This window comes from Coloeus monedula, assembly GCF_965178545.1.
Source record: "Coloeus monedula genome assembly, chromosome: 5".
Taxonomy (NCBI): Eukaryota; Metazoa; Chordata; class Aves; order Passeriformes; family Corvidae; genus Coloeus; species Coloeus monedula.
In genome coordinates, this window is record NC_138785.1 from 50216985 (window position 1) to 50240766 (window position 23782).

General features: G+C 37.3%; 1 protein-coding gene across 3 annotated transcripts; it reads right to left on the reverse strand.

Moving 5' to 3' along the window:
* Positions 1-238: 238 nt before the first annotated feature.
* GUF1 (GTP binding elongation factor GUF1) lies at positions 239-20848 on the reverse strand. Of its 3 annotated transcripts, XM_082282556.1 has the most exons (17): positions 20611-20848; positions 18934-19045; positions 17921-18069; positions 17635-17715; positions 16136-16213; positions 15235-15318; positions 14711-14775; positions 12702-12905; positions 11044-11183; positions 9711-9834; positions 9204-9336; positions 7673-7816; positions 6607-6740; positions 4663-4764; positions 2509-2628; positions 1580-1616; positions 239-558 (listed from the first exon to the last, which is right to left on the reverse strand). In XM_082282556.1, the coding sequence occupies exons 1-17, from the start codon at positions 20743-20745 to the stop codon at positions 421-423; spliced, it is 1980 nt and encodes a 659-aa protein (XP_082138682.1). In that variant the 5' UTR covers positions 20746-20848; the 3' UTR covers positions 239-420. The 3 variants fall into 3 exon arrangements, with proteins under 3 accessions (XP_082138682.1, XP_082138683.1, XP_082138684.1); XM_082282557.1 differs by lacking the exons at positions 9711-9834; positions 11044-11183; XM_082282558.1 differs by lacking the exons at positions 12702-12905; positions 14711-14775; positions 15235-15318; ... (3 more) ...; positions 18934-19045; positions 20611-20848 and adding an exon at positions 12215-12350.
* Positions 20849-23782: the final 2934 nt, after the last annotated feature.

A 23782-nucleotide genomic window follows, 5' to 3' on the forward strand; every position in this document is an offset into this window, starting at 1 on the left:
GCAGCTTGATGCTCTTGTGCCAACAGTTAAAACTTCAAAAGAAAAACACCAAACCATCACTGGCATTGTTTGTCTATTCTTACCTTTCAGTTATTTTTATAACCTTTTTGCCATGTTTCGTCTCATAGAGACCAATGCAAAAAACCCCCATAATTATGTTAATTTTAAGTATTAAAAGCATAAAAACAGTGAAATGCAATGAAAAACAATACAATGCAAGCTTTTAGATGCAGTCAAGTAACTTTAATTTCATAATAATCTACAAGTATATGTACATTTTAAGTCCTTTCAATTCACCTTTCCCCACAAATTCATACTATTTGAAGTCAAGTATGTTCCCTCACAGTGATAAATCACGTTATTAGCTCACTTTGCTACTGTCTGTAAAAAGCTGAGCAAATGGTCAGATGTCACCGATCTCTATTTGTCAGTTTCTCTCTTTAGAACACGTATAAAGGCATCTCTTGGAACCTCCACATTGCCAATTTTTCTCATCAACCTCTTGCCTTCTGCTTGCCTCTTTAAAAGCTTCATTCTTCTTGTAATGTCTCCACCGTACTGTGAAAAGAAAAAATTTTACCAAGCTTAAACTACAACTGCAACTACAGTCCATTCCAGCAACACTAAACTCAAGGGCTTAAAAATAATCAGAAAGGCTGGTAATATTTGAGAAAAAGATGATTTTATACTCCAAATAGTTTGGCCTAAAGGCGACTAGTTAAAAAGAACAAGGAAGCAATAAGCAGATTAATTTGGACAACTGAGGGTTGAACTGTTACCTGAATAGATACATTCCTGTAAGCCTGGCTGACACTATACAACACATTAGATCCAAATCCCCTTGGAACAGCAGCAGGATGCCAGCTCAGATACACTGAGGCATCTTGATTAGCATTTGATGCCTACATCTACAAAAAAGAACTTAAACCCGTGTACAATGTTTAACAGACACCATCCCACAGCTGTGCCTAGCAGAAGAATTCTGTTCAGTTGTAGGAAAAGGACACTTGTTTAATATTTTCCAGTATGTTTACTTCAGAGAGTTAAATACAAGCTAAATAAGAGGCATCACAGTTTTCCAATAGCTCTGTTGTCTTGTCCGCAGTCAACTACTGCATATTTAAAGCTTTATTACAATGTATTACTGCAAACCTAAGTAGAAATCTAATCACAATCAAGTCTCTAAAGAAGCACATTTATACTTCCTTCTATCACCTGAAAACCAATTTAGGAAACATGAAGTTACCTATATGCCTGTGTACACACACACACATTTACTGTATGTCTACAACTATTAGAAAATGATGAGGCAACAGGAATGAACAGACACACTCAAAGTCTGTCACTGAAAAAGCCATTACTTTATCTAATCCACTGATCAAACTGCAGCAAGAAGTTGCAAGAATTGGATTTTAAAATAAAAGCTTAAAAGTATCTGTTAAAATGCTACTGACACTTAAGAGCACAAGCAGAACATGTCTTTGCTAGGTTTCTAGGAAAAGATGGACCTACCATCTTAGCATGACTCTAAGGTTTGCAAATGTCAGAAACATGAAGAAAAGAGAAAAAAAATACCTACACATTTTGCCACAACATTTTTTCTGTAAGCTTTCAGCCTGCAAAATAAAATAATACATACACCTTAACATATTAGAACATCTGTATGTGAAGCTAAGTACTTGAGTTGTCAAAATGTTATTTGGTTTTCTACTAGTTTTGTAAGATGCTTTGGCATCACCACATTTCCAGGTTTTGTATACAAAAGATGAAGTTTTAAACAGAAGATGTAAATCACAGTTCTCAGTTCTAGAAATATCCCTTAGGGTGTATAATACGTACATAAAGAAATCACAATCTTACCTTTTTATCTAGAGTTTCTGCTATGACTCACAGGAAGTGTTACATCCATGTGTATATACATATACAAACAAATTCTTACAGCACCTCTGCTTGAATTCTGACCCTTAATTATTTTACCACTATTTAAATTCTATTTAAACAGCAACAGAAAAATGTGATGAGAAACACAATATTGAGGAAATGGTTTGCTTTAAAGAAGTGTGTGCTAGGAAAAAGTTGTGTGTTCAGCTGCAACATACTTCCTTTTGAACAGCACACATCAGTTATTTTTTTGCTGACTCACAGCAAACTGTTCCACAACTACCTAGTTTTTTTCAGTGGTAAGAAAGTTTTTCCACTGCCAAAGTGGAAGTGGACTCATGGGTGTTGCAAGGTATACTTTATCCACTAAGTGCAATGCTGACCACAAGTAATCTAAAATAAAAATACATTTTCTATGTATAAATTTAATTCAAAATGTTTATTCAATACTCACTGCTAAAATGTGGTTTTCTTTTTCAAGTAGCATATACAAGAAAAATACAAATTTATAGCAAAATCAAAGTCCTGTAGTGTATAAAACTAGGTAAGACTTCACAAGTCTGTATTTTACACATCTTAAAATATGGACAGGAAAAAAAAGAAGGGGAATAGAAGGGCTTCACTTACGTTTCTCTTGCAATGATTTTCTTGCCAATGGCAGCCTGGATGGCTATTTCAAACAACTGTCTAGGAATAGTCTCTTTTAAACGTTCACACAGGAGTTTACCAGCAGCACGTGCCTTATCACTTAAAAACAAAGTCAGCAACATTAAAAATATATTCACAGACCAAACTGTTTGATTGAAGGGTTTTAGTAGAGGTTTTCCTCTTCTTAACTCAGAAGATGAGCTGATCACATGATTTTTACATCTAATAAGTAGTCTCTGTATGTCACCCATTTCATACTAACAGGTGATAAGACTAAATTAACTTCAGTATATAACATCATATAAAGTGTTTATAAAAAATACCCTGATTATCCATCACACTGAAGACATTCTGAATATTGTCACAGCTCAGCTTCAAATGAAATTTTAAACTAGGTCAAGAAGAATTTTCATTAATTGTAGGCCCAAGAAGTCAAAATATACATATTACAGAATGCTTTAAAAGTCTGGTTTTATATCACAAGAAAAAAATTAATTAACATACTCCTGTCATCTGCTAATAAAAATTACCCAACTATATTTAGCATCTGCTAAAATATGTTTCAGGTTTTGGAAAGAGAAAACAACAGAAGATCTAAAGAAGCTACTAACAGATACTTTCATAAGGCATTAGAAAGAAATGGATCTATTCTCTTCAAAAATATCCATATTTAGCAGACATTTTTTACCAACATACATGTTTTCAGGTAGCAACAATGTGACTCCTTGCTACCTGTGTAGAGCAAACTGTTTAAACATGAAGTAATCAAGTGACATTGAGAATTCCAATTTTAAGAGGTACATATATTTACTTGTATAGTAAGAATAAATAAGTATCTTAATACTGAGCTTACAGTAATCTCTGTAATACTTTCTCTATAAATATAATTCAGCATAATTCTTACAGATGCAGATTTTACAGTGGGAAGACTGAGAATACTGAAGCAAGAGCAGAATGAATGCAACTGCAAGTTTAAAAAAACAACAATTTAAAGCTAAAAGGTTATCAATTTTAGTGAGTTAAACAGTTCAGGGTCCAAGCTAAAGTGACCAAGAAATACATGTTAAAGCAGTAACTAACTTTTGCAAGGTGGCCCACTCCATTTTGCACCTTTTCAGAGTAAGACATGCAGGTAGATTGCTAAACACTGCATGCTTATGAGAAACACATAGCAATTGTATGCAAGAGACTTACTCCCCTTCAGCCCCATGATCCTTCTGAACAAGGCAAGGGGTTTATTTTCCTATGTCAGCCTTCTGGAATTACAGAATTCCAAGGACTTCAATATTGCAGTTATGTAAAAAAATATGAAAATATACAAATATTTAGCAACTACAAATTAGTATTTTAAGAAGGAAAACCAAACAACCCACAAAAGTTTATCTAGGGATGACTGAAAAAGGGATGCTGGAGTTACAGAAGGGAGCCTTGTAAAAACTTTGAGAAGAAAGGGGAGAGGCTGGAAACAGGAAAGACATTATTCTCATCTCTAATGCCTCAGATACTCATGGAAACTGAATCATTTTAGCAAAAAAATTCTGAAGTAATTGCATCCAGTAGATATTTACATTCTCCTGGTACTTGTCCGGAAACAAGTTAACAACAAACTTCTATGGAACAGGAATGACTGGGAGAACAAAATCATTTACTGTCAGTATTAAGTACCATAAATGAATCATCTAGCATCTCCTAGATTGGTCTGTACTTAAATTTTTCCAGGCCTTCAGAAGACTGGCATTTTGCATTAAATTCTTCCAGGCCTTCAGAAGATTGGCATTTTGCATTTCTTTCTCTCTGCCCTACATTTTCCACAAAAATATGATATCCAGTACTTAAGCTGAGGAGGGGAAGTAAAAAATTGCTATTAATTATGGTATATATTTCCTAATTTTTATATTACAAAATGCTTCTCTTTTTCAGTGGTGATGAAGGTGGTCATATGGCAAAATCTTCAATGCTCATACACATTTGACATATTAAGAGTAATACATACACCTAGAGTCATTTAGAATCATATAACCATTTAGGTCAGAGAAGACCTTAAGATCATCAAGTCCTAATAATAGACAATGTTTTCACTGACTAATAATTGGAAGTCTTGTTTCTTTCGAATAAGGAATCCAGTCAACCTACTTGTGTATGATAGTTGCCAGTTCTTCAACTGGATTTCCATTTAGGAGAATATCCATTTTGATTAGGTCTGCTGATTGGTAACCTGCATCTTCATAATCAAAACTAAAAAAAAGAAAAAAAGAAAAAATTAGTGATGATATTGTATAAATTATAGTCTGCATTCTTTGTTCCATAAATTTTAGACAAAATTTCTTAAAAAAACACTTGAACTTTTTCTAATAAGATGGGAGGACAGTTTTTAAGTCTCTCAGTACATCTTCAGGCTAGAAATGTACTGCACATAATACCTCCTCCAATGCAGGAAGATGTCATCTTGACTTTGAGGATCTCTTTCCAATCTACAGAGCTATTAGGAATCTACGTGCTTAATGCAATCTTAAAGAACCCTTCAATACAGCTTTTGAACAGACAATGTCCTGAATGTCACAGGAATCAAGCACTAACCCAGGACCATCTTCTTTGCATCCTCTCATTTGACAAACTTTTTATGTGACCCCTATTATCACTGTCTCTGACAACTAAGTTTTTCACACAGTTTCCAAACCAGATTTCTTCTTTGGTAGGTGTGGGCCTTCCTGTCTGTGTGTTAATTTGCAAAAATTGTTAAAATGCAAGAGATGCAGAGGTGATGTATGTGATCGATCGATCACTTACTTATATGTAAGTATAAATGTGGAGGATCATCAATATCACTGTAATTGGGTCAAACCTAAAATATCAGAACAGAGGGGAAAAAATCCTTTGACATTATTTCAAAGTACTTCTATCTTAGTTGGCTTAACAAACCATAGACGTGTAAATAGATCCACATACCAGAAACATGATTACTGAGAGCACTACATACACAAATTGTATTAAGGAGTCAGAAAATAAAAACAAATAAATAAGTAAGATAATGCAACATCATTGGCAATCACATTGGCATAATTCTGCTAATAAGATAGGTTATTCATAAACAGGTTAGGTTTTATGTAGTGAGGGAGCTAGATCCAGAGAGAAAATTCAAAATTGCCATCCCTCTGTTTCTTCTACCTTGCCTCTCCACTTTTGCTTATGCTTTTACTGCATATATAAATATATATATATATATATATACACGGGCAAAATATGTCTTACTTACATTTATAAGACATAATTAAAGAAAACACAAAGCAAATTCAGTCTTTCAATAAAATTAATTTTTATGTTAATAAAATAAATAATGTAATTAGGTATACCAGTTCCTGTTCTATAATGTATCTCACTAACAAGATCTCCAAATACCAGGTTTGTGAGAGCTATTGAGCCTCCTGGGGAACAAGCTCATCTGCCATGCAACATTCTCCATTCCATTAAACTCACAAAGGCTCTTCACAAACATCTGAGCACTGTACTAGACTCTGAATTCATAGTAGCTGCCCACAACAGAAAATTTTGTCTCAAAATACAGATGATTTTGTTTTCCCAGAATAAAGCATGTATGCAAAGTAAGTACTGTTTGTTTTAAATACCATGTTGTTTTTACTAGCTTTAAATAATCAATGTGGTTATTTTCCTCTTTCCACCAAGAGACAGTTAATACAGTACGTAGTACAGTTTTAGTAATTCCTTTTGACAAAAACTGCCCAGTGTCACTTCAGACAAGGACAGACCATCTAGGTCTGTCTTACAGAGATGAGCCAGTGCCACTCCAGAGGGTGCCCTTGAAAAATACACACATTGCCAAAGACAATGATTCTTAGGTAGTGATGCACTTTTCATGTTTTTCAGACTTATTTCCATCCATTTTCACATGAATCTAATCCATTCAAGCTGAAGAGATTTGCAGCACTATCATAAAGGAAGATTCATTTGTGCCCTTCCACAGCTGTTCCTCAGGCCTTTTTTCACCATGCCCACTCCTTCAGGGTCCGGGGAGGGGAAGAAGGGGAAGAAGAAGGGGGAACAGGGTGGGTGGGTAATTACCTTGCATAGCCAGAAGACAGAGACTTAAGAGCATCATAAAAATCCACCACAATTTCATTCAGTGGAAAGAGGTATTTTAGCATAACCCTGTTTTCATCAATGTACAACATATCCTTCTGGACTGCCCTACGATCCTAGACAAATAAAAATTGTTTCAGTTTCCCTTGACATTTTCTACAAAAAAATAAAAAGCAAATTAAAATGAACAGCAATCAAGCGACACAAGAGAATTCCTGTACTTAAGCCCCGAAGTAAATTTCTTATTGGTAGTTTGCTGAAGTCCCAGGATAAATTGCAGCACTGTAACAAATGAAGTGGTTATAACTTAACTAGACATACAATTCAAGCCTTTCCTCTCTAAATGCTGCATTTCTGAAATGCTTAGCAGCTTCTGCTTATTGCTGCCACAGTAGGACTTGCAGGGTCATCCTCTCTTCTCCCAGGAGGGTGTTCTTAAAGTTATTTTAGGAATTCTTTTTAATAGATTTTATTCTTCACTGTATTGACATACAAGTACTGTACTGCTTTGTACGCATTTTGAAATGTTAAAAGCTAAGAAAAATATTTTGAAGAAATAATATAAACACAATATGCATGGCAGTTAAAACATTTTCAATTACAAGTATTTCAAATACAGGTAGGCAAATGTGTTTGGCCATCACTATCCTAAATTTACTTTCAGTGAAGTACTGAAAAAAATACATGAACACAGTCAAGTGTTGCCAGAAGCTGTATTTCCATGAATATACTTCTAAAAAAACAAATATATCTTATTCCCCTGCTACAGACTCCATTCTTCCAGGAGAACAGAACTACCTATGAATTAGCGTGGTACAGACCAAGTGCTTTTTTGTCACTGAGCTTCATTACTAACTTTCAATGGATTCTGTAGTTCATAATTTTACAAATAAAAAGTTAATTATTTTTTCTTTCAGAAGTATTCAGTAATTACTTCAAAGGTATTTAAGTGCTAATTAGTACCTATTATACTATCTAGTGTCTTCACTTTAAGTATGAAGTAAAGAGCTTAAAAATGCAAAAGACAAAATTAAAACTATACACCAACCTGACACAAGGTAATTATTTTCCCAATATATTCATGAGGTGTTACAATAGTACCAAGAACAGTTGGCTCCAAATACTCTGATACTGAAAGTTTATCAGGAAACTGAGCAGGGTTGATAATAGTAATCTGGTCTTTTCCATACTCCTGAAAACAAACAAACAAACCAACCAGATATTGTAATTTTAGAAGTAAGTAAAATGAACAGCAAAGGATACAAATATACCATTGAAAAAACACTAAAAATATTTCAATTGCCTGAAAACACTGGTGCATTATGCAACCCAAGTTTAAAATAAGGATGATTTTAGAGGAGATTTCTATAGAAATCACATATAGAAGTCCCTTATCAGCTTATCTTAAATATCATTATACAGAAATAGTACAGGATTACGTTTTCACTTGGGATATGACAGAAATACAAAAAGCTTTTCTATCCATCTTTCCAGTTCTCTCTTTCCCCTGTAAATTTAGGATCTTCCTTCTTTCTTCATCCTGATCCTCTAAGTTACTAAGACACAGCTTCAACAGAAGACCTGCTCTGAATAGAGTTCAGTGGTAGGGACTTTCTTCTCTAAGTAGAACTTTGGGTTCAGGCTCCCTCACAGGCTAAAGTGGATTTAGAAATGAAGTTTCTGTGTAAGTGCTTTTATTACCTACTTTTTCCAGTCCACCATCCCAATAAGGGCTGGAGTTACCCTTCCAAGGTAAAAAGGAGGTATTGTTGCTTATTGTGTAAATGCAACTTCCCTCTCCTCCACACACCAAAGCAAGTGATTACATCATTTCCACTGACAGGGACCCAGCTTCCAGCATTGCTTGAAAAGAATCCCACATCAGCAGTCCAGAATCACTTGCACACCAAAGGTGTCAACTACTTCATTCATAGCTGCTATACTGCCTAAGAAACCAAAACAACCAGAGAGATAAAAGGTCTATGCCTCACACCTTGCAAGTACAGCAACCTTTCTTACACAAGTTTTTAGTAATTTACAGAATAATCAGCCAGTCAGCTTGCAGCCTCCCCTGTCAGCAGGTGCTCTGAGTCAACCTCTTTTCTCTATAAAACTCAAACACAGTAATTCTATTTGCACCCAGTTTAAGGAAGTTAGCAGGTGCCTGTTTAACTATGATCAAAAAATCTCACTTTCTTTCACCAGCCCCTGCCAATCTACAGTAGCATTACAAGCTATTCCTAGAAACATTCATGTTTTCTGATGGATAAAGCCTGGAAGATTATTTCACCTGCTTTTAACACAGTCCAGTCAAGAAGAACTTAAAAGAATACAGCAAGATATGTGTCCTATACTCCCATTTTCAAGGAAAAGTATAAGACATAAAAATAGAGTGCTTAAAGTGAAAGGGGAAAGAACATCCTTAAAAAAAAATACAAACTATTTAAGTAATATACTGGTGTTTCTGATGCTTACTATAAAATACAGTACTAGCCTACATTTAAAAAGAGACTCTAGATGTTTATTATAGGAGGCTTTTAAACTGCTATTTACATAATTTTCTAATGAATTTTACATACCTTTATCAACTTTGCTGAGGAAAGAACAGCTTTATATGGAACTGTAGGTGCAGTCAAAATAACAGACATGTTATACTCTTGCTCCAAACGTTGATTAAAGACTTCCATATGTAGAAGACCAAGGAAACCCAATCTGGAAAACAAATACCCTGTTGGTAAAAGTATTTGTGTATCCCCTGGAATTTCACAGTGGTCTTTTTCACCCTCCATCATTTTTACAGTTCTAGTATGGCAGTATCAGGCAGAGCAAAATTTGGTCCAAGGGACCAAATAATCCTACAGTTGAGTAATATGAGTCTTGGAGAACAAAAACTATTTATCACAAAAAAATTCATTCTCTGTGCAAACAGAAAGTAAGAAAATCAAATGCTTTTGATCTTTATCTATGATTAATGTGAATTACAGCTCCTAATTTTGAATTGATTTTAATTCTACCTTCAGTTTACTTAAACATGCATTCTCAATTTATGAACAGTTTCAAAAGTGAAAGCAGCACAAAAACCTCACCTCCATCCAGCTCCTAAGGCAAGGCTACTGTCACGATGGACAGTTACACTGGAGTCATTCAATGTCAGCCTTTCCAAAGCACTTTTCAGATTGTTGTATTCTGTTTGATCTATAGGATACATTCCTGTCAAAATATATTACATAGAAGTGATGTGACAGAGAGCTTTAGCTGCTGTGTACTTAGCCTTCAGATATGCCGCTTACAAAGTAATAAAATCAGGAATAATTTACTTTTTGCTCCATCTGCTTTTAAATGTAAAAAACAACATGAGGATTCTTTTTTCCTCAAAAAATAATTAGCCAAAACGTAAATAAATTTTAGATTACCTCAGAATTAACATCTAAACCATAATGGTAGGATCACTGTACTCATCTAATCCTTCACTTTTGTGGAAGATTCACAGTTGAGTTAAACCACTGTTTTGCAGTGTAAATGTATATAGCTTAGGCATGCATGAATAAGCAGACAGACTTCACTGAGATGTTCCCTCCAAGCTAAGAGGGAGTGAAAAATAAAAAGTATAATTTCAAAGTTGCAAATATTTCTCTATGTTTTTGAAATTAATAAAAACAGCTGTTTTTATAACTACTGCCTGAAATAGATGCTACTGTATCACTTCTCCCATCCTTTTATGTTCAGAAAATGTAGATTACATCAAGAAGCAACACACATGCACACAAAAACATTATTTAGAAAATTACACTTTTTGACACTCACTGAGAGACTGCCTAATCTCCATGAGACAGTTCAAGTGAGTTTTTACACACTGCTCCACAACAAATCTAGAAAATTATTTACAGAATTTCCTTCTAAAGCTACCTTCTGTAGCATTTGTAGTAGTTACTGAAGCTAGTGGCAACAGCTCAACAGAACTATTCAACCTCAAAAAGTCAAATATTTTACAGGATCATTCTGAGTATTAGCTCTGGAAGTTTACCATGTTTAACGAAAATGAAACAGCTGCGAAGTTTTAAAAGAAGAAAAACAACACAGCAATAACAGAAACCTGATCAGCAAGATGAAGAATTCCCTCAATTTTTTTTTTTTAAATTTCAACCCTTCTTTTCCAGATATTAAGAGTTTACTGGCATTAGAAAAAATAATCATGGGCAAAAATACATTTGTCTTGTATTCATATAAAACCAGTCAGCAATTAATACTAATCCTGTTAAGTCACAGGGAAAGCACACAAAGCTACATAAATGATGCACCTCGGCTAAAATTCTAATCCTCCCAACTTTTAATATACACATCTTCTTTTAAAAGCTCTAACAGCTCTTACTCTTGTTATTGGAAAAAAGTAACTCCATTTTATATTGATTTACTCCTCACCTGCAAAAACCATTGGCTTCGCTGACTTAAAGCCAGGCAAAGGCTCCACTGGCTGTTTATACAAAAACAGTGTGTCTCCTATTTGGGCTTCCGCTACTTCTTTCATTCCAGCAATCAGGTACCCCACCTGTCCTGCATAGCTAAATAAAATTGTTATTATATGGACATGATTCTTGGCATTAGCAGTATTTCTACTATTTTCCTACTTGATTTAGCCCAGCCAGTAATTCAAATCAATCATCCCCCTAAAAGCCTGTATCCAAAGTCCAGAAGTGAGATTTAAGTTGTGACACCTCCGAGTTGTGAACTGTCTCAACTAGTTCTATTTCTCTTACAGCTGAACAGTATATTTATGATCTTGGATTTTGAATACTACGTTACTCCCAGTTTAAAAGCTGGAGCTAGACCCTTGAGAAGCTCCTTCTAAGACAAAGAAGCCAGAACAGTTCCCAACTGCCAGCACAGCAAGTTTCATATACCAATAGGATTAAACTAGACAAGCACTTTCTATCAGCACGTTATGCTAACAGGAGGAGAACACATGGTAAATATTGAGTAAAACATAGTGTACTGGTTTTGTCTGGGATGGAGTAACTTTCTTCAAAGCAGCCCTGTATGAAGCTGTGTTTTGGACTTGTGACTAAAACTAGTGTTGGTAACATACCAATGTTTAGGTATTGCTGAACAGGCCCTCTCAGTTTCTCATTCTGTGCCCCTGCAAGCAAACAGACTGGGGGGTGGGCAAGAGACTGGGAGGTGACACAGCCAGGACAGCAGACCCAAACTGGCCAAAAGGGCATTCCATACCACAGAACATCATGTTTAGCAATAAAACAGAAGTGTCATCTTTCCAAAGTAGCTGTTACTTGTAGACTAGCAGGACATCAGTCTGCTTGTGGGAGGTGGTGAATAATGGACTGTCTTTCCATCACTTGCTTTTATCTTTTTTTTTCTCCTCCATTTATTAAACTGTCTTTATCTCAATCCACAAATACCTCCTCAATTCTGATCCTCATCCTGCTAGGGTTGGGGGAGTGAGCAAGGGGCTGGTGGGGTTGCTGGCTGGGTTCAACCCACCAGACACAGTAATGTAATCTGAGAACCCCCCCAATGAAGTCATTAACACATATTTGGATGCAAACTGGTAAAACTCTGCACTAATTCTAAGTACCTGATTTTCTTCCCACTGCTGTCATGAGAAGCCAGTTTCTGGAAGCTGTTGTATTCATGGATTTTAAGTTTTCCACCCTCAAAATATGCTGCAGCAATAACTAAGATGAAGCCCCATTCCCTTCCACTCTCAAACAAGGCAGTTCCTAGAAATAAATTGGACAGCTGAGTAAGAATATCGAACACTGGCCTTTAAACACCTAGCTGTCCATGTGTTCCATGTACTATAGAAGAGATTCCTCCCACAGCAGTGCCCATAAAGCACTCCCCAAAACCTTCTGTCTCATTGTGCCCAAAAAAAAAATTGACACAGAGCATTAAATTGCAAATAATAATTATAAAAAACCCCACCACCAAAGAACAAGAACAAAAACCTAGACCTCTCCCTAGACATTTTTACCTCTCAAAGCAAAAACCAAAAAGAAATGCAGGATTTTGTAGCTTACCCCAATATATGATTTGGTCCACTGTAAGAAGTTTTTACTTACAGCTTATGTGTTGGCTGTTCATCTGGAGTCAGAATTCCAACTTCATTAACTTCGTATCTTTTCTTTGTATGTGCTGACACAATTTTATGCCCTTTTGCAATCTCCCCACCAAAGAGGGCAATGTTAGCTACAACACCTCGGTAGTGGTCAAAGGTAGAGTCAAATACTAAGGCTTTCAATGGATCAGCAGTATTACATTGGGGTCTGTCACCAAAAAAAAGAAAATTAATATATTATGCAGTGTGTTTCCATTCAATATTGAATGAGCAAGTATACCCACCCCAAACACTCTCATAGAATCATACCAGGTTGGAAGGGATTTCAAGGATCACCTGATCTAACTTTTCTTGGCAAAAACACAGTCTTAACAAGACAGCCCAGCACCCTGCCCAAACAAATCAGAGAATGTCCAACACTGGGGAATCCACCACTTTCCTGGATAGATTATTCCAATGGCTTTTTGTAGCTACTGTTTAAATACCAGACCATGGCAAAAGGTCTCCCTTAAACCTTCTTTTCTCAAGGCTGAACAAGCCCACTTTTCACAGCCTTTCCTCACAGGGCAAGCTACCCAGTCTTTTGATAACCTCTGTGGCTCTTCTGTGGCCCCTCTTTAGCCTGTCCACATTTTCTGCATATCAGGGACCAAAACTGAACACAGTATTCCAGGTGTGGACTAACCACACAGGATAACGACTTCTTCATCTCTGCTAGTGATGTCCTTGTTGAGGCAACCCAGCATGCTGTTGTCTTTCTTTGCTGCAGCAGCACACTGTTCCCTCATACTGACTTTGTTGCCCATAAGGACCCCCGGTCCATTTCCACAGAGCTGCTCCCCAGCTAGTAGGTAGATTCTAGCATGGGCTGCACTCCTGAATTATGTATTCCCAGGTGCATGACCTTTGCCTCCCTCTGTTGGTTCCAATTTCATATGGTTCTTGCTAGCCTACTCTTCCAGCCTATATCTAGGTCTTCCTGCAAAGTGGCTCTCCCTTTTTGAAGTGTCTACTTCCCCTCTCAGTTTGGTATCACTGGCAAACTTCACTAGGGTACACATTCCAACTTCCAGATCACTTAGGATGATATGGAGCAGCATTGAGTGCAATACTGATCTCCAGCAGACCCTATCTGTGGCCAGACTGAAAAGGAGATATTTACCACCACCCTCTGGGTGCAGCCTGTCAGACTGCTCCCTACCCACCACACAGACCACTCTAGACTGTAACACAGTGGTTTCTCCAGGAGTCTCTGAGAAACCTTATCAAAAGACTTAAAGATCCAGGTAGAAAGAAATCCAGGTAGACAGTGTCCAACACTTGCACCAATAGCAGGTTCCTTTGCTGTAGAAGGTGATCAGGTTTGTCAAGCACAATTTGCCCTTGGCGCACCCCTGCTCGCTTTTCCCAATCACATACTTCATCTGACCTGTGATACCCCCAGGAGGATTTGTTCCATACCATTCCCAGGAACTGCAGTAAGACTATGGGCCTATAAATTCCTGGATCCTCCTTTAAGCTCCTCTTGTAGATGAGACATTAGCATTCTTCCAGTCTTCTGGGAGGTCCCCTGATCTCCATGACTTCTCAAAGATTATGAAGAGCAGCTTTGCAATGACACAGCCAGCTCTCCTGCAATCCTCAGGTGGATACTGTCAGGGCTTGTGGATGTGTAGGGGCCAGGCTCCTGTAACAGTTCACATACCAACTCTTTCTTTGCTGACAGTGGGTCTGTGCATAAACCTGCATTTTTGCTCCCCAGGCCTAAAGCCCAACAGTGCTGGTAACGACAGAGGTGAAGAAAATGTACCTCTGCTTTTCAGCCCCACTGGTAACTAATTCACATCTCCTGTTTAAGCACAAGTCACTATTTTCCTTCTCCTACATCTCTCTATAAAGTATTTTCTTTAGATCTGATGCATATTAAGTGTAAAACTACTGCCAATACCGTATAAATGCAACTCATGATTACCTTAAAAGGTTAATTAGATACACAGTTAAATACAGACTTACGGTGGGATCTTCTCAATGACCTTTTGAAGAACTTTTTCAACATTTGTTCCTTGTTTAGCAGAAATCTAAAACAAATCCAACAACGATTTTATAAGACACATCTTACACTTATTAATTAAATATGATCATGTTTACTTAGACAGTTTTGGTGTCCACAGATAGTACTACCCACAAAAGCACTCAAAAGGACACTCTAGAATGCTATTACTAAGAAATGTTTCTTTGATGGCAAATTATAATGTTTTTTTCTTTTGTCAATGGCAATTATGATAGAAACAAAAACTATTTATGGACTGACAGAGAAATAATTTAAAATCTCTGATGCCATTCCTCAAAAAATACTAGAATTTTTAGCTGAAAGGTATTTTCTCCACTCTCACAGGAGACAAACTTTAAAGAAATTCATATGTCAGACAAAAACAGGCAGACAGATAGCATCCTCTTAATTTACTACATGCACATGTCATTCATTAGTTACAAAGCAGAGATATTATCAGCCATGTTATAAAACTTAGAGCTCTTACCCTTATACATTCATCTGTAGGGATATCAAACAGCTTCTCAATTTGTTTTTCAACTCTTTCAGGGTCTGCATTTTTCAAGTCAATCTGCAAAACAACAAACTGCTAAATATACAATTGATCATGTCTCCCACATCATCCAGTACTGTAGTTTTCAAAAGTACAACAAAGAGCCTTTTTGTATTTATGAGGAAATATTGTCTGTCTTTAGGAAAAGATCAGTATTCATCTCATGAAGTCTTCCTTCCTTGATTTCAGGAAGGATCCCATCTGTAACTAGTCTAGTTTTGGCTTGTTTCATTAGGGAAAACACCTTTGTCCAAAGTTGGTAAAAATCTTTAGTTAACAAAGTAATTTGAAATCATTAAGTGCTACCTACACTGTTTATATGTTCAAATATTAAATACAATATAAATCTACAAAAAGCAATTAACATAAAATGAGCAGTAACTAATCTTGTGATACCAATAACACAGCCCTCAAAATTGCACAGAAAATAACACTTGAATTTCACTGAAAACCAAGACTAGGCTTTTTAAATATTGAGCTCCTACTCTTGTCATTTCCTCAGTATCTATGAACTTTTAACACCACCAATTCCAACTGTAAACCCAGCACTGCAAAGTCTGCCACTAAGCCATGTCCTTAAGTGCTATGTTTTTTAAATACCTACATGTATTTCATGAAATTAACAATTTCATAGCAGTTACTGTAAAATTTCACAGAGACAGCAAATACAGAAAACTCCTTTTACATTCTAGTGATGTTATATATAAATCCAATAAATTTTATAATAAATAGTATTTTTTGTTATATACTTCTATTTGAGGTTACATTTCTGATCAGTCTTACACACATTTAAACAACTCAACTATTTAATAGAAAACACTAGAAACTTTATTACCTTATTTATGACAGGAATTATTGAAAGCTGTGCTTCAAAGGCAAGATAGAAGTTTGCCACAGTCTGAGCCTGAATACCCTAGAAAATAACATTATAAGGTTTAACACAGAAACCTCCTCAGTTTTGGTGTGGTTTTGGGGAGTACTTTTAGGCATACCATACAGTTTAAAAATACTTTGCTATTCTATCAACTCTTTCATTTAGGACATGGATAACTAAAAGGTGTTTGATAATATGCAACTGCTGAGAAAGAAACAACTTTCCTAATTATAATTTCTCGTAATCTGAATATAAAGAAACAAACCAATAATACTGTATCTCTGACCACTTCCATGGAATTATTTATAGGTAACACAGTATTATGCATACATTATATGCCAAGTAGAGATTTTTCTGCAGGCTAGGATGTTGGCTACTCAGAAGTAACAGGTACCTCAAAGAATAGACTTTTTAGTTCTCAACAAACCATTTGCAAATGGACTCTGACAAAAAAAAAAGAGATGTTTATGATGGTGATAAGACTATAGTTACTCCACAGAGCAGGAACGTACCTTCAGCTGACCGTGCTAATGAATGAGGCTATAAAGCAATATCACAGCTGGATCAGAGAGCACAGAAGCAGACATGGGGAGCAAGAGAAGTGGGAAAACAGAAGCTACTTGTTGTCTTTTCTTTGCTCAGAACAGATCAAGTGGAAGATTACTTATACGGGGTTATCCACTATAAGGGATATCAGCCTAACATTTTAGGCAATATAAAGAAACAACAAAGAATATTTATTAAAAAAATTGTAATGAAAAAGTTGAGTTTGTAAGTATTCTGACTGAAAGACAAATACAGAATACCAAGTAATCACATAATATTTAATAGTGACATAAAAAACCAATTAAATATAAAAACATCAGTTAGGGAACATATTTATTACTGAAGCTTACTTAAGAAGGCCACTTGGCCATCAAGCTAAGAAGGAGCATGTGTTCATAATCACTGAAAGTGAGCTAGGTTTGGGGTTTTTAGATATAACAAGGGAAACAGTAGCATTCATTTGACCCTTGTACAATATAATCATAAATATACGATAGAAGAAATTCTCACAAAGTATTTTGATGATAATGTGCCCATATTTAACATCATGATTTCATAATTCTCATATTCTAGTCTGTTAACTGAAGGTATTCAAATGAGTGTTAGTACAATAGCTAGAAGTTCTCTAGACTGCCATTTGCAAAATTCATACTCTCTAAAAAATAGGATCTGATTCTTCACTAATTGATTCTGTGCTATTTTTGCTATGTCATGGAACTGTGGTATCTGTCAATACAGGTCTCTAGGTAATTTTTAAACTCCCATTACTCCTTCTCTGCAACCTAATACTTTCATGGAGACAGTCTAGGGGCAAAAACACTAGCAGAAAAACTAAAAAAACCCACCACCTAGTTTACCTCTACTTTAAGGAAATACTGAAATACTAAACAGAAAACAAGAATTAAGAACTACACCTCATTTGCATCCACTACAAGTATGACACCTTGACAGGCAGATAGTGACCGCGATACTTCATAGCTGAAATCTACGTGCCCCTGTGGAGAAGACAAAAATTCACAATTTTAGGTACTTCTAGAGTCTTTTGCAAAGATTTCTGTACTATGTTGTTTTCATTTGTATATATGTTCACATTCTTATAAAAGAAGAATTGAATAAACACAAGAAACCAGAAATCTCCTGCTTTTAAATATAAAGACATTTAGATTTGTGTGATTTCAACACTGCTTATATTTAACTTACTGGAGTGTCAATAAGATTTAAGAGGTAGTTTATGCCTTCATGATTGTAAAAGAGAGATGCAGATTGGGCTTTAACCGTAATTCCTCTTTCACGTTCCACTTGCAGTTTATCCAGCACTTGCTTATTACGGTCAGTTTTAGAAATTGTTCCTACGAATAAGAAAAGAAACACCTTTATTACCTAATTTACTACATAAATCTTGAAAATGCCATTAACCAAGAGTTAACCAAAGCAAATGAAGCTTTCCCATATGATTAAGCTAAACTAAGATTTCCAATCCAAAACAACTGTACATCAACTCTTTACATTTGTCAAATAAAGTTTACGCATAAAGTTATATACAATAATATCCTGAACAAGCAGAATAAAAAACATCATCTAAGAAATTAAGAAGAAGCAAAAATTTCTTTGAATTGTAAATGATTTTGATATTTAGGGAAACTTCACCTCCTGTCACTGGAGAGGAGTGGCTCACAGGTCCAAGACCAACCTCAAGTGCAAGATGATCATTAGCCTACAGTGACAGACCTGAATTCAAAATCCCATTCTACCACAGGCATCAAACAAAAATGCTCACAGTGATACATGGGAGGTAATCATAAAAAATAGCTTTAATCAAAAGCTTCTCTTCCTGGTTTTGTTTCGTTCACCCTTAAATGAGAGTCCAGAACTCCCAGGTCTTGACAACCACTGGCAGTAAACATCATAAACTTGCCATGTACTGATCTAATGGATGACTGGTTGGAATGACAGAAGTAACATCTTGAACAAGGAAGTAAACTTCTTTTCAGTCTCTTTCCAAAATATGTATTTCTTTTCCTTGTGCCTACATGTAGGCAGATCTCAACCACAAAGTCCATATATCTGTAACACTACACAACTGAGAGCCTAAAAGCACAAAAGCAACACTAGAAGAGCAAAAATATTAGAAATTTTAGTAATAACCAAAGGTACAGAAACTTAGGATGCCACTTTCCATGTCAAAAAAGGCAGTATAAAATGAGAATATTTACCTGTAATTTCCAGCAATCTGTCTGCTAGTGTACTTTTGCCATGATCTACATGAGCTATAATACTGAAGTTTCTAATGCTTTCAACAGGATACATCGACATATCTAATTTTTCCTGAAAAACAGAAATTTCTTTTCATAAATCAAGGTTACAGTCTCTATATACAATATGACCTGGCCTTTAAAAAACTCAATTAATTCTTTAATTGTTCTCTAGAAGAAGCACAGGTTGAGCAGAGATACAAAAACTTAAACTGTCACCATTGTTTAAAATGCTGGCATTTCACTTTAGTCATACAGATATATACTTTTTTAATCACTAAATAATAATGAAGTATGCTGGAAAGTGTGTGAAAGGTACTATGTTCTTACGTACATAGGGAGCTGGAAAACTTTGGTTTACAGTTTTAAGTTTGTGAAACTACTAAACTTAAGGATTAAGAAAACTGGATTCAGGGGGCCATTAAGGACATCATTCCTCACAAGCATGATATCAATACAGAGCCATTACCTAGAGACTCAGGGAGTGGTGACCTTATCATAAGGAGCAAGCAGACTGCAGAAAAGGATGCCATGGTTAACACTTATCTCGGCTAAATTTTAAAAAATGCAATAAACCAGCCTGACATAGAAAGGTCCAACACTAACTTTTGTTTGTGTTATTCATGCTCATTCCTAGTAATAACACATTTTGAAGAAAAGTAGCTTCCTTGATTTTCAAAGCTTTGAGATTCAGAAACTGGGAGACCCCTGAGAGCAATCAGCAAAACTTCACCGAAAAACTCTGAGCTCTGTGTGTCGCTAAAATTGGCAGCCGTCTCTCTAATTCAGGCTCTGCACACAGCTCTGGGCCAGCAGGGAATTAGTGAGTGTGGTGTCATTTGCTAGCATCAGTACACAGCATTCAGCAGCGTTTTCTGCCATGTCCCTCACAGGTGTCTTGGCTTGAAAAGGCAAGGTCTGCTATTGCCACAGGGATGCAAGGCCCCTGCAGCAGGAAATTCCTACTGCTGTTCCAACACAGATTCTTTCACACAGTGTGCAAGGGGCCAATCCACACACAAAGTCAAAGTATTTAATTTATTTAGACTTCTGTGCAGAAAGGGACACTGCGTGGAAAATCCACAAAGCCACCAAACAACTATCAGAACTTTATACTATTTATACATTTCATCAAACAAAGGCATTAATGTTCACTGCCTAAAAGTTGCATCGCTGTCTTATTAATTAGTATTCTATCGGTTACATGATTCCCTCACTTTTTATGCTAGTTAGCCGGCACGGTCTCTTTCGAGTCAGCGGGTTCCTTGGCCAGTGGTCATGATCTCCCCCTGCCGGAATTACCTTTTTACTGGGGCAGAGCCGATTTCAGCACAGGTGCTGAGATGGCTTTGTTATCCTGGGAGTTCTGGCCAGTGTCCTCCTGGCCCGTGAATTCTGCATTCCTAGTGTCCGCTACCAGCAGTACACCCCTCTCCCCAAGCTTTGTTAACCTGCCCCTACAACTGAGATCACTAAAACACGTCAAGCACTAAACCTTAGCAAGGCAATTCTACCAACAAGTAATGCGTCCTTCTTCCACCTGGACGCCAACGTGGCCTGCCTGGAAAGGCCGCCTGCCCCACGCGGGCCGGCAGCCGGTCAGCCTCGGGCAGGTGCACGGGCGGCGCTGACACTCACCTCGCCGCGGGAGCTGTACCGCCGCCCGCCCCACGCGGGCAGCCAGGCCGCACGGCACAGCGGGGCGGCGGCGGCGCCGCGGGGGCTCGGCAGCCGCGCCCCCCAGCGCAGCGCCGCCCTGCCGGCGAGGGCCATGGCGCTGGGCGGCCGCTCCGCTCCGCTCCGCTCCGCTCCGCTCAACCCGCCATGCGCCACGGCCCTCAGGCACGGCGCTCCGGGAGGGAGGCGGCGGCGGCCGCGCTGTGACGCGGCGGAAGTGCAGCCGGGGCGGCGGGCGGTGCGTGCGGCAGCGCTGCCGGGAAATACTGCAGTAGCGGCGCTGCAGATGCACCGCTGCCTGGCGTGCCTGCCGCTCTGCTGCCATGTGGCTGTTGTGGCCCTCAAGGCTGTGCTTTGTTGTCTTGGGGTGACTGGCCAAACCGGAACATTTGTTAAATTCTGGAAGCGGAAGATTGTTGCCGTATTCTCAAAGCCGGTTTCCGCGTGTAACTCTTCCATCACGGTGTTTACGGGTTTTCCAGATATTTTTCTAGCTTATGTCTTTCTTAGTTCAGCTTTTTTAGTGACCGTGTGTTCCTCTGTTTTTTCTTGAAATTTTTGCGTAAGGATTTCATAGACATGGGAAAACGTGCAGGCGAGGGTCCCTGCTCTGTTTACATGTATTGGCTTCTCCTTTCTCTTCCTCAATCTAATTTAAGATTTCAGCTGTAGCTATATGAAATATTTCAGAAATGCCAGCAGACCACTTAGCTAAGAAAGCTGCGAATATTTAGTCAGATTCACAATCTAGAGATGTGCCAAACAAAGCAAGACACTATATTTTGAGGGTAAAATCATTTACAGGAGGTTTAATTTCAGGATGTCAGTATAAAGTTCATATTCCTTTTTAAGTTACAAGGATTTGGTCTCAAAAGGCTGAATAAAAGTGATAGGTAGTGCAGCCAGCACGAGTTCCATGTAAAATGACTTGGGATTGTACAGTAGTGAATTTGCTAATGTAGTTCACTGCTGGGCTGATCCCATGGAATTTAGGTAGTAACGTACAAAGAGAATCCTTTGGCAAAATCATGAAAATGTATAGGGAAGGAGAAGTATGTGCTTAAATGGTGAATGCAACAGGAACCAAGAATCCAAAGTCATGATTCAGAGCAGGTGTATGAGTATAGCAGCCATATTTGGAGGCAAACATTATCCCTGCTACACACAGATTAAGTTTGATGCACTTACAGGTATTGGCTTACCTGTGTGCAATAGCAGAGAACACAAATACATAGCAATCGTGTCATTCCTAAGGGGATAATTGTCTTCATTGTCCTAAGGTACATCAATATCAAAAAATCTAAGAAAGTGCTTCATTAGCAGGAATTAAGCTAATATGCTTTTCATACTGTATTAAAAAGAGTGCACTCTTGCACTGAGTGAGCAATTTCTATAGACAGCAGATTTCAGCCATTCCAGAAGAACAGCTAAACCACACGTTCACACTACCAGGACATGCGTAGGGACGTGCAAAATCACGTCTCAAAAATACCTGAAAAAGCATAATTCAAACCAAATAGGTTGTACTTGGCACTCCATATCTACACCTTAGAGAACAAAGACTTGTGTTTGCACCACATGCACACTAAGCTGGCTGGATTCAAGCAGCTGTGCTGGAGTAACTGAATGAGCTCATGTGCTGCATCTTCATCCTGGAACTTGTTCTTGTCCTATTGTCATTGAGTGAACACCTATGGAGTGAGTGCTGGTCCACACAGAGAGACAGCAGTCCTTAATGTAAAGCTCTTGCAGGTCCACGTATTCTAGAGTTCTGAGATAAATGAAGAAAAGCAGGAATGGAACTGCATTTCAAGCATGACTCCTAATCCTATGAACAAAGTATATTAAATAGAAGTTCCGATTGGAGGTCCATCATAAGCCAGGATAGAGCACAGCAAAAATTACAGTCCTCTGTCTTTATTTTCACTTTTCAGCTCAGATAAATATATGAAGCAAATATTAAGATTTTTGTCAATTTGATTTGAGCTCTATATGCAATGGAACACATTCACTGGAACTATTATAGAAAGATGTACAGTTCAGCAGAATAATAAATATTAAAGTATTTATGGGACAGCAAGCCAGAAGCAAGAAACATTAATTTTCAAGTGATCATTTACATGTCAAAATATGATGGATGGATGCACATATTTCCTGAATTTCAAAAGCCATTCGTCGTAATGAGGGTAAATTAAAGGTACCTGTCACTAGCTGCATTTACTAATACTGAAGCCAGCCATATAAATTGTAAATTTAAATATTTACAGATTATGCCTAAAAAGGTGAAAACAAAATATAAGCATGAATTTCTTGTCTGGTTCCCGAATATCTTGCTTCAGCTACACTTGAATGCAGTGTTGAATATCCTATCAGTAATCATTTAAGTTGAAGACATAATGTGATTGTCAGAAATGCAAATCAGTCAGTGTTATGTGTTATTTCCTGGCAGTTGTGTTCAACAGAAACAAATATGCTCCTTAAGTGACATGATGTCATAGACTGAGTTTTAATAGGAATTGTGTTTTCCCATAAAGTGAAAAGATTGTGAAATTAAGCACCCAGTCAGGGATCTGAGTCATCTGCGAAACTTCTGTTAAATGTGACAGTCACACAGGGTGAAACAGCACACCCTAATACAGTGAATAATATAAAAGGTAAAGAAGCATTTCCCTGATAGTGAAATAAGAGCTGATGAAATACAACTAGGGTTTCGTAGCGTAAGATACATATGCATGCAGAAGGCCAAACAGCTCCGTAATCAGTGGTATCTGTGAAACACAGCAGAGAGTGCACCACTTGATACTCAATCGAAAAAATTCTGCACCTCATCTGAAAAAAATCTTTGGTAGCGTTGTGAGATTGTGGAAATGCAGAAATAAGAACAAAGCAATATTCAATAGCTGTAGGAAAAAAAAAAAAAAGATTATTTCTTTATTTCATTGGTGAGGATTTCCATCACAGAACAGATTTCTATTCTCTGTATGTAGTTACTGTGCAAATGAAATAGCTGTGACAAAAGCCTTGGTTGTCACTGGGAAGCTCTGCTGCCAGCAGATGCTAAAAGGGAATTACTACCTAAAAGATAAGGTTGGCAGAAATTTTTCCATCTGTAAAATACATTCTCCAAGCCAAA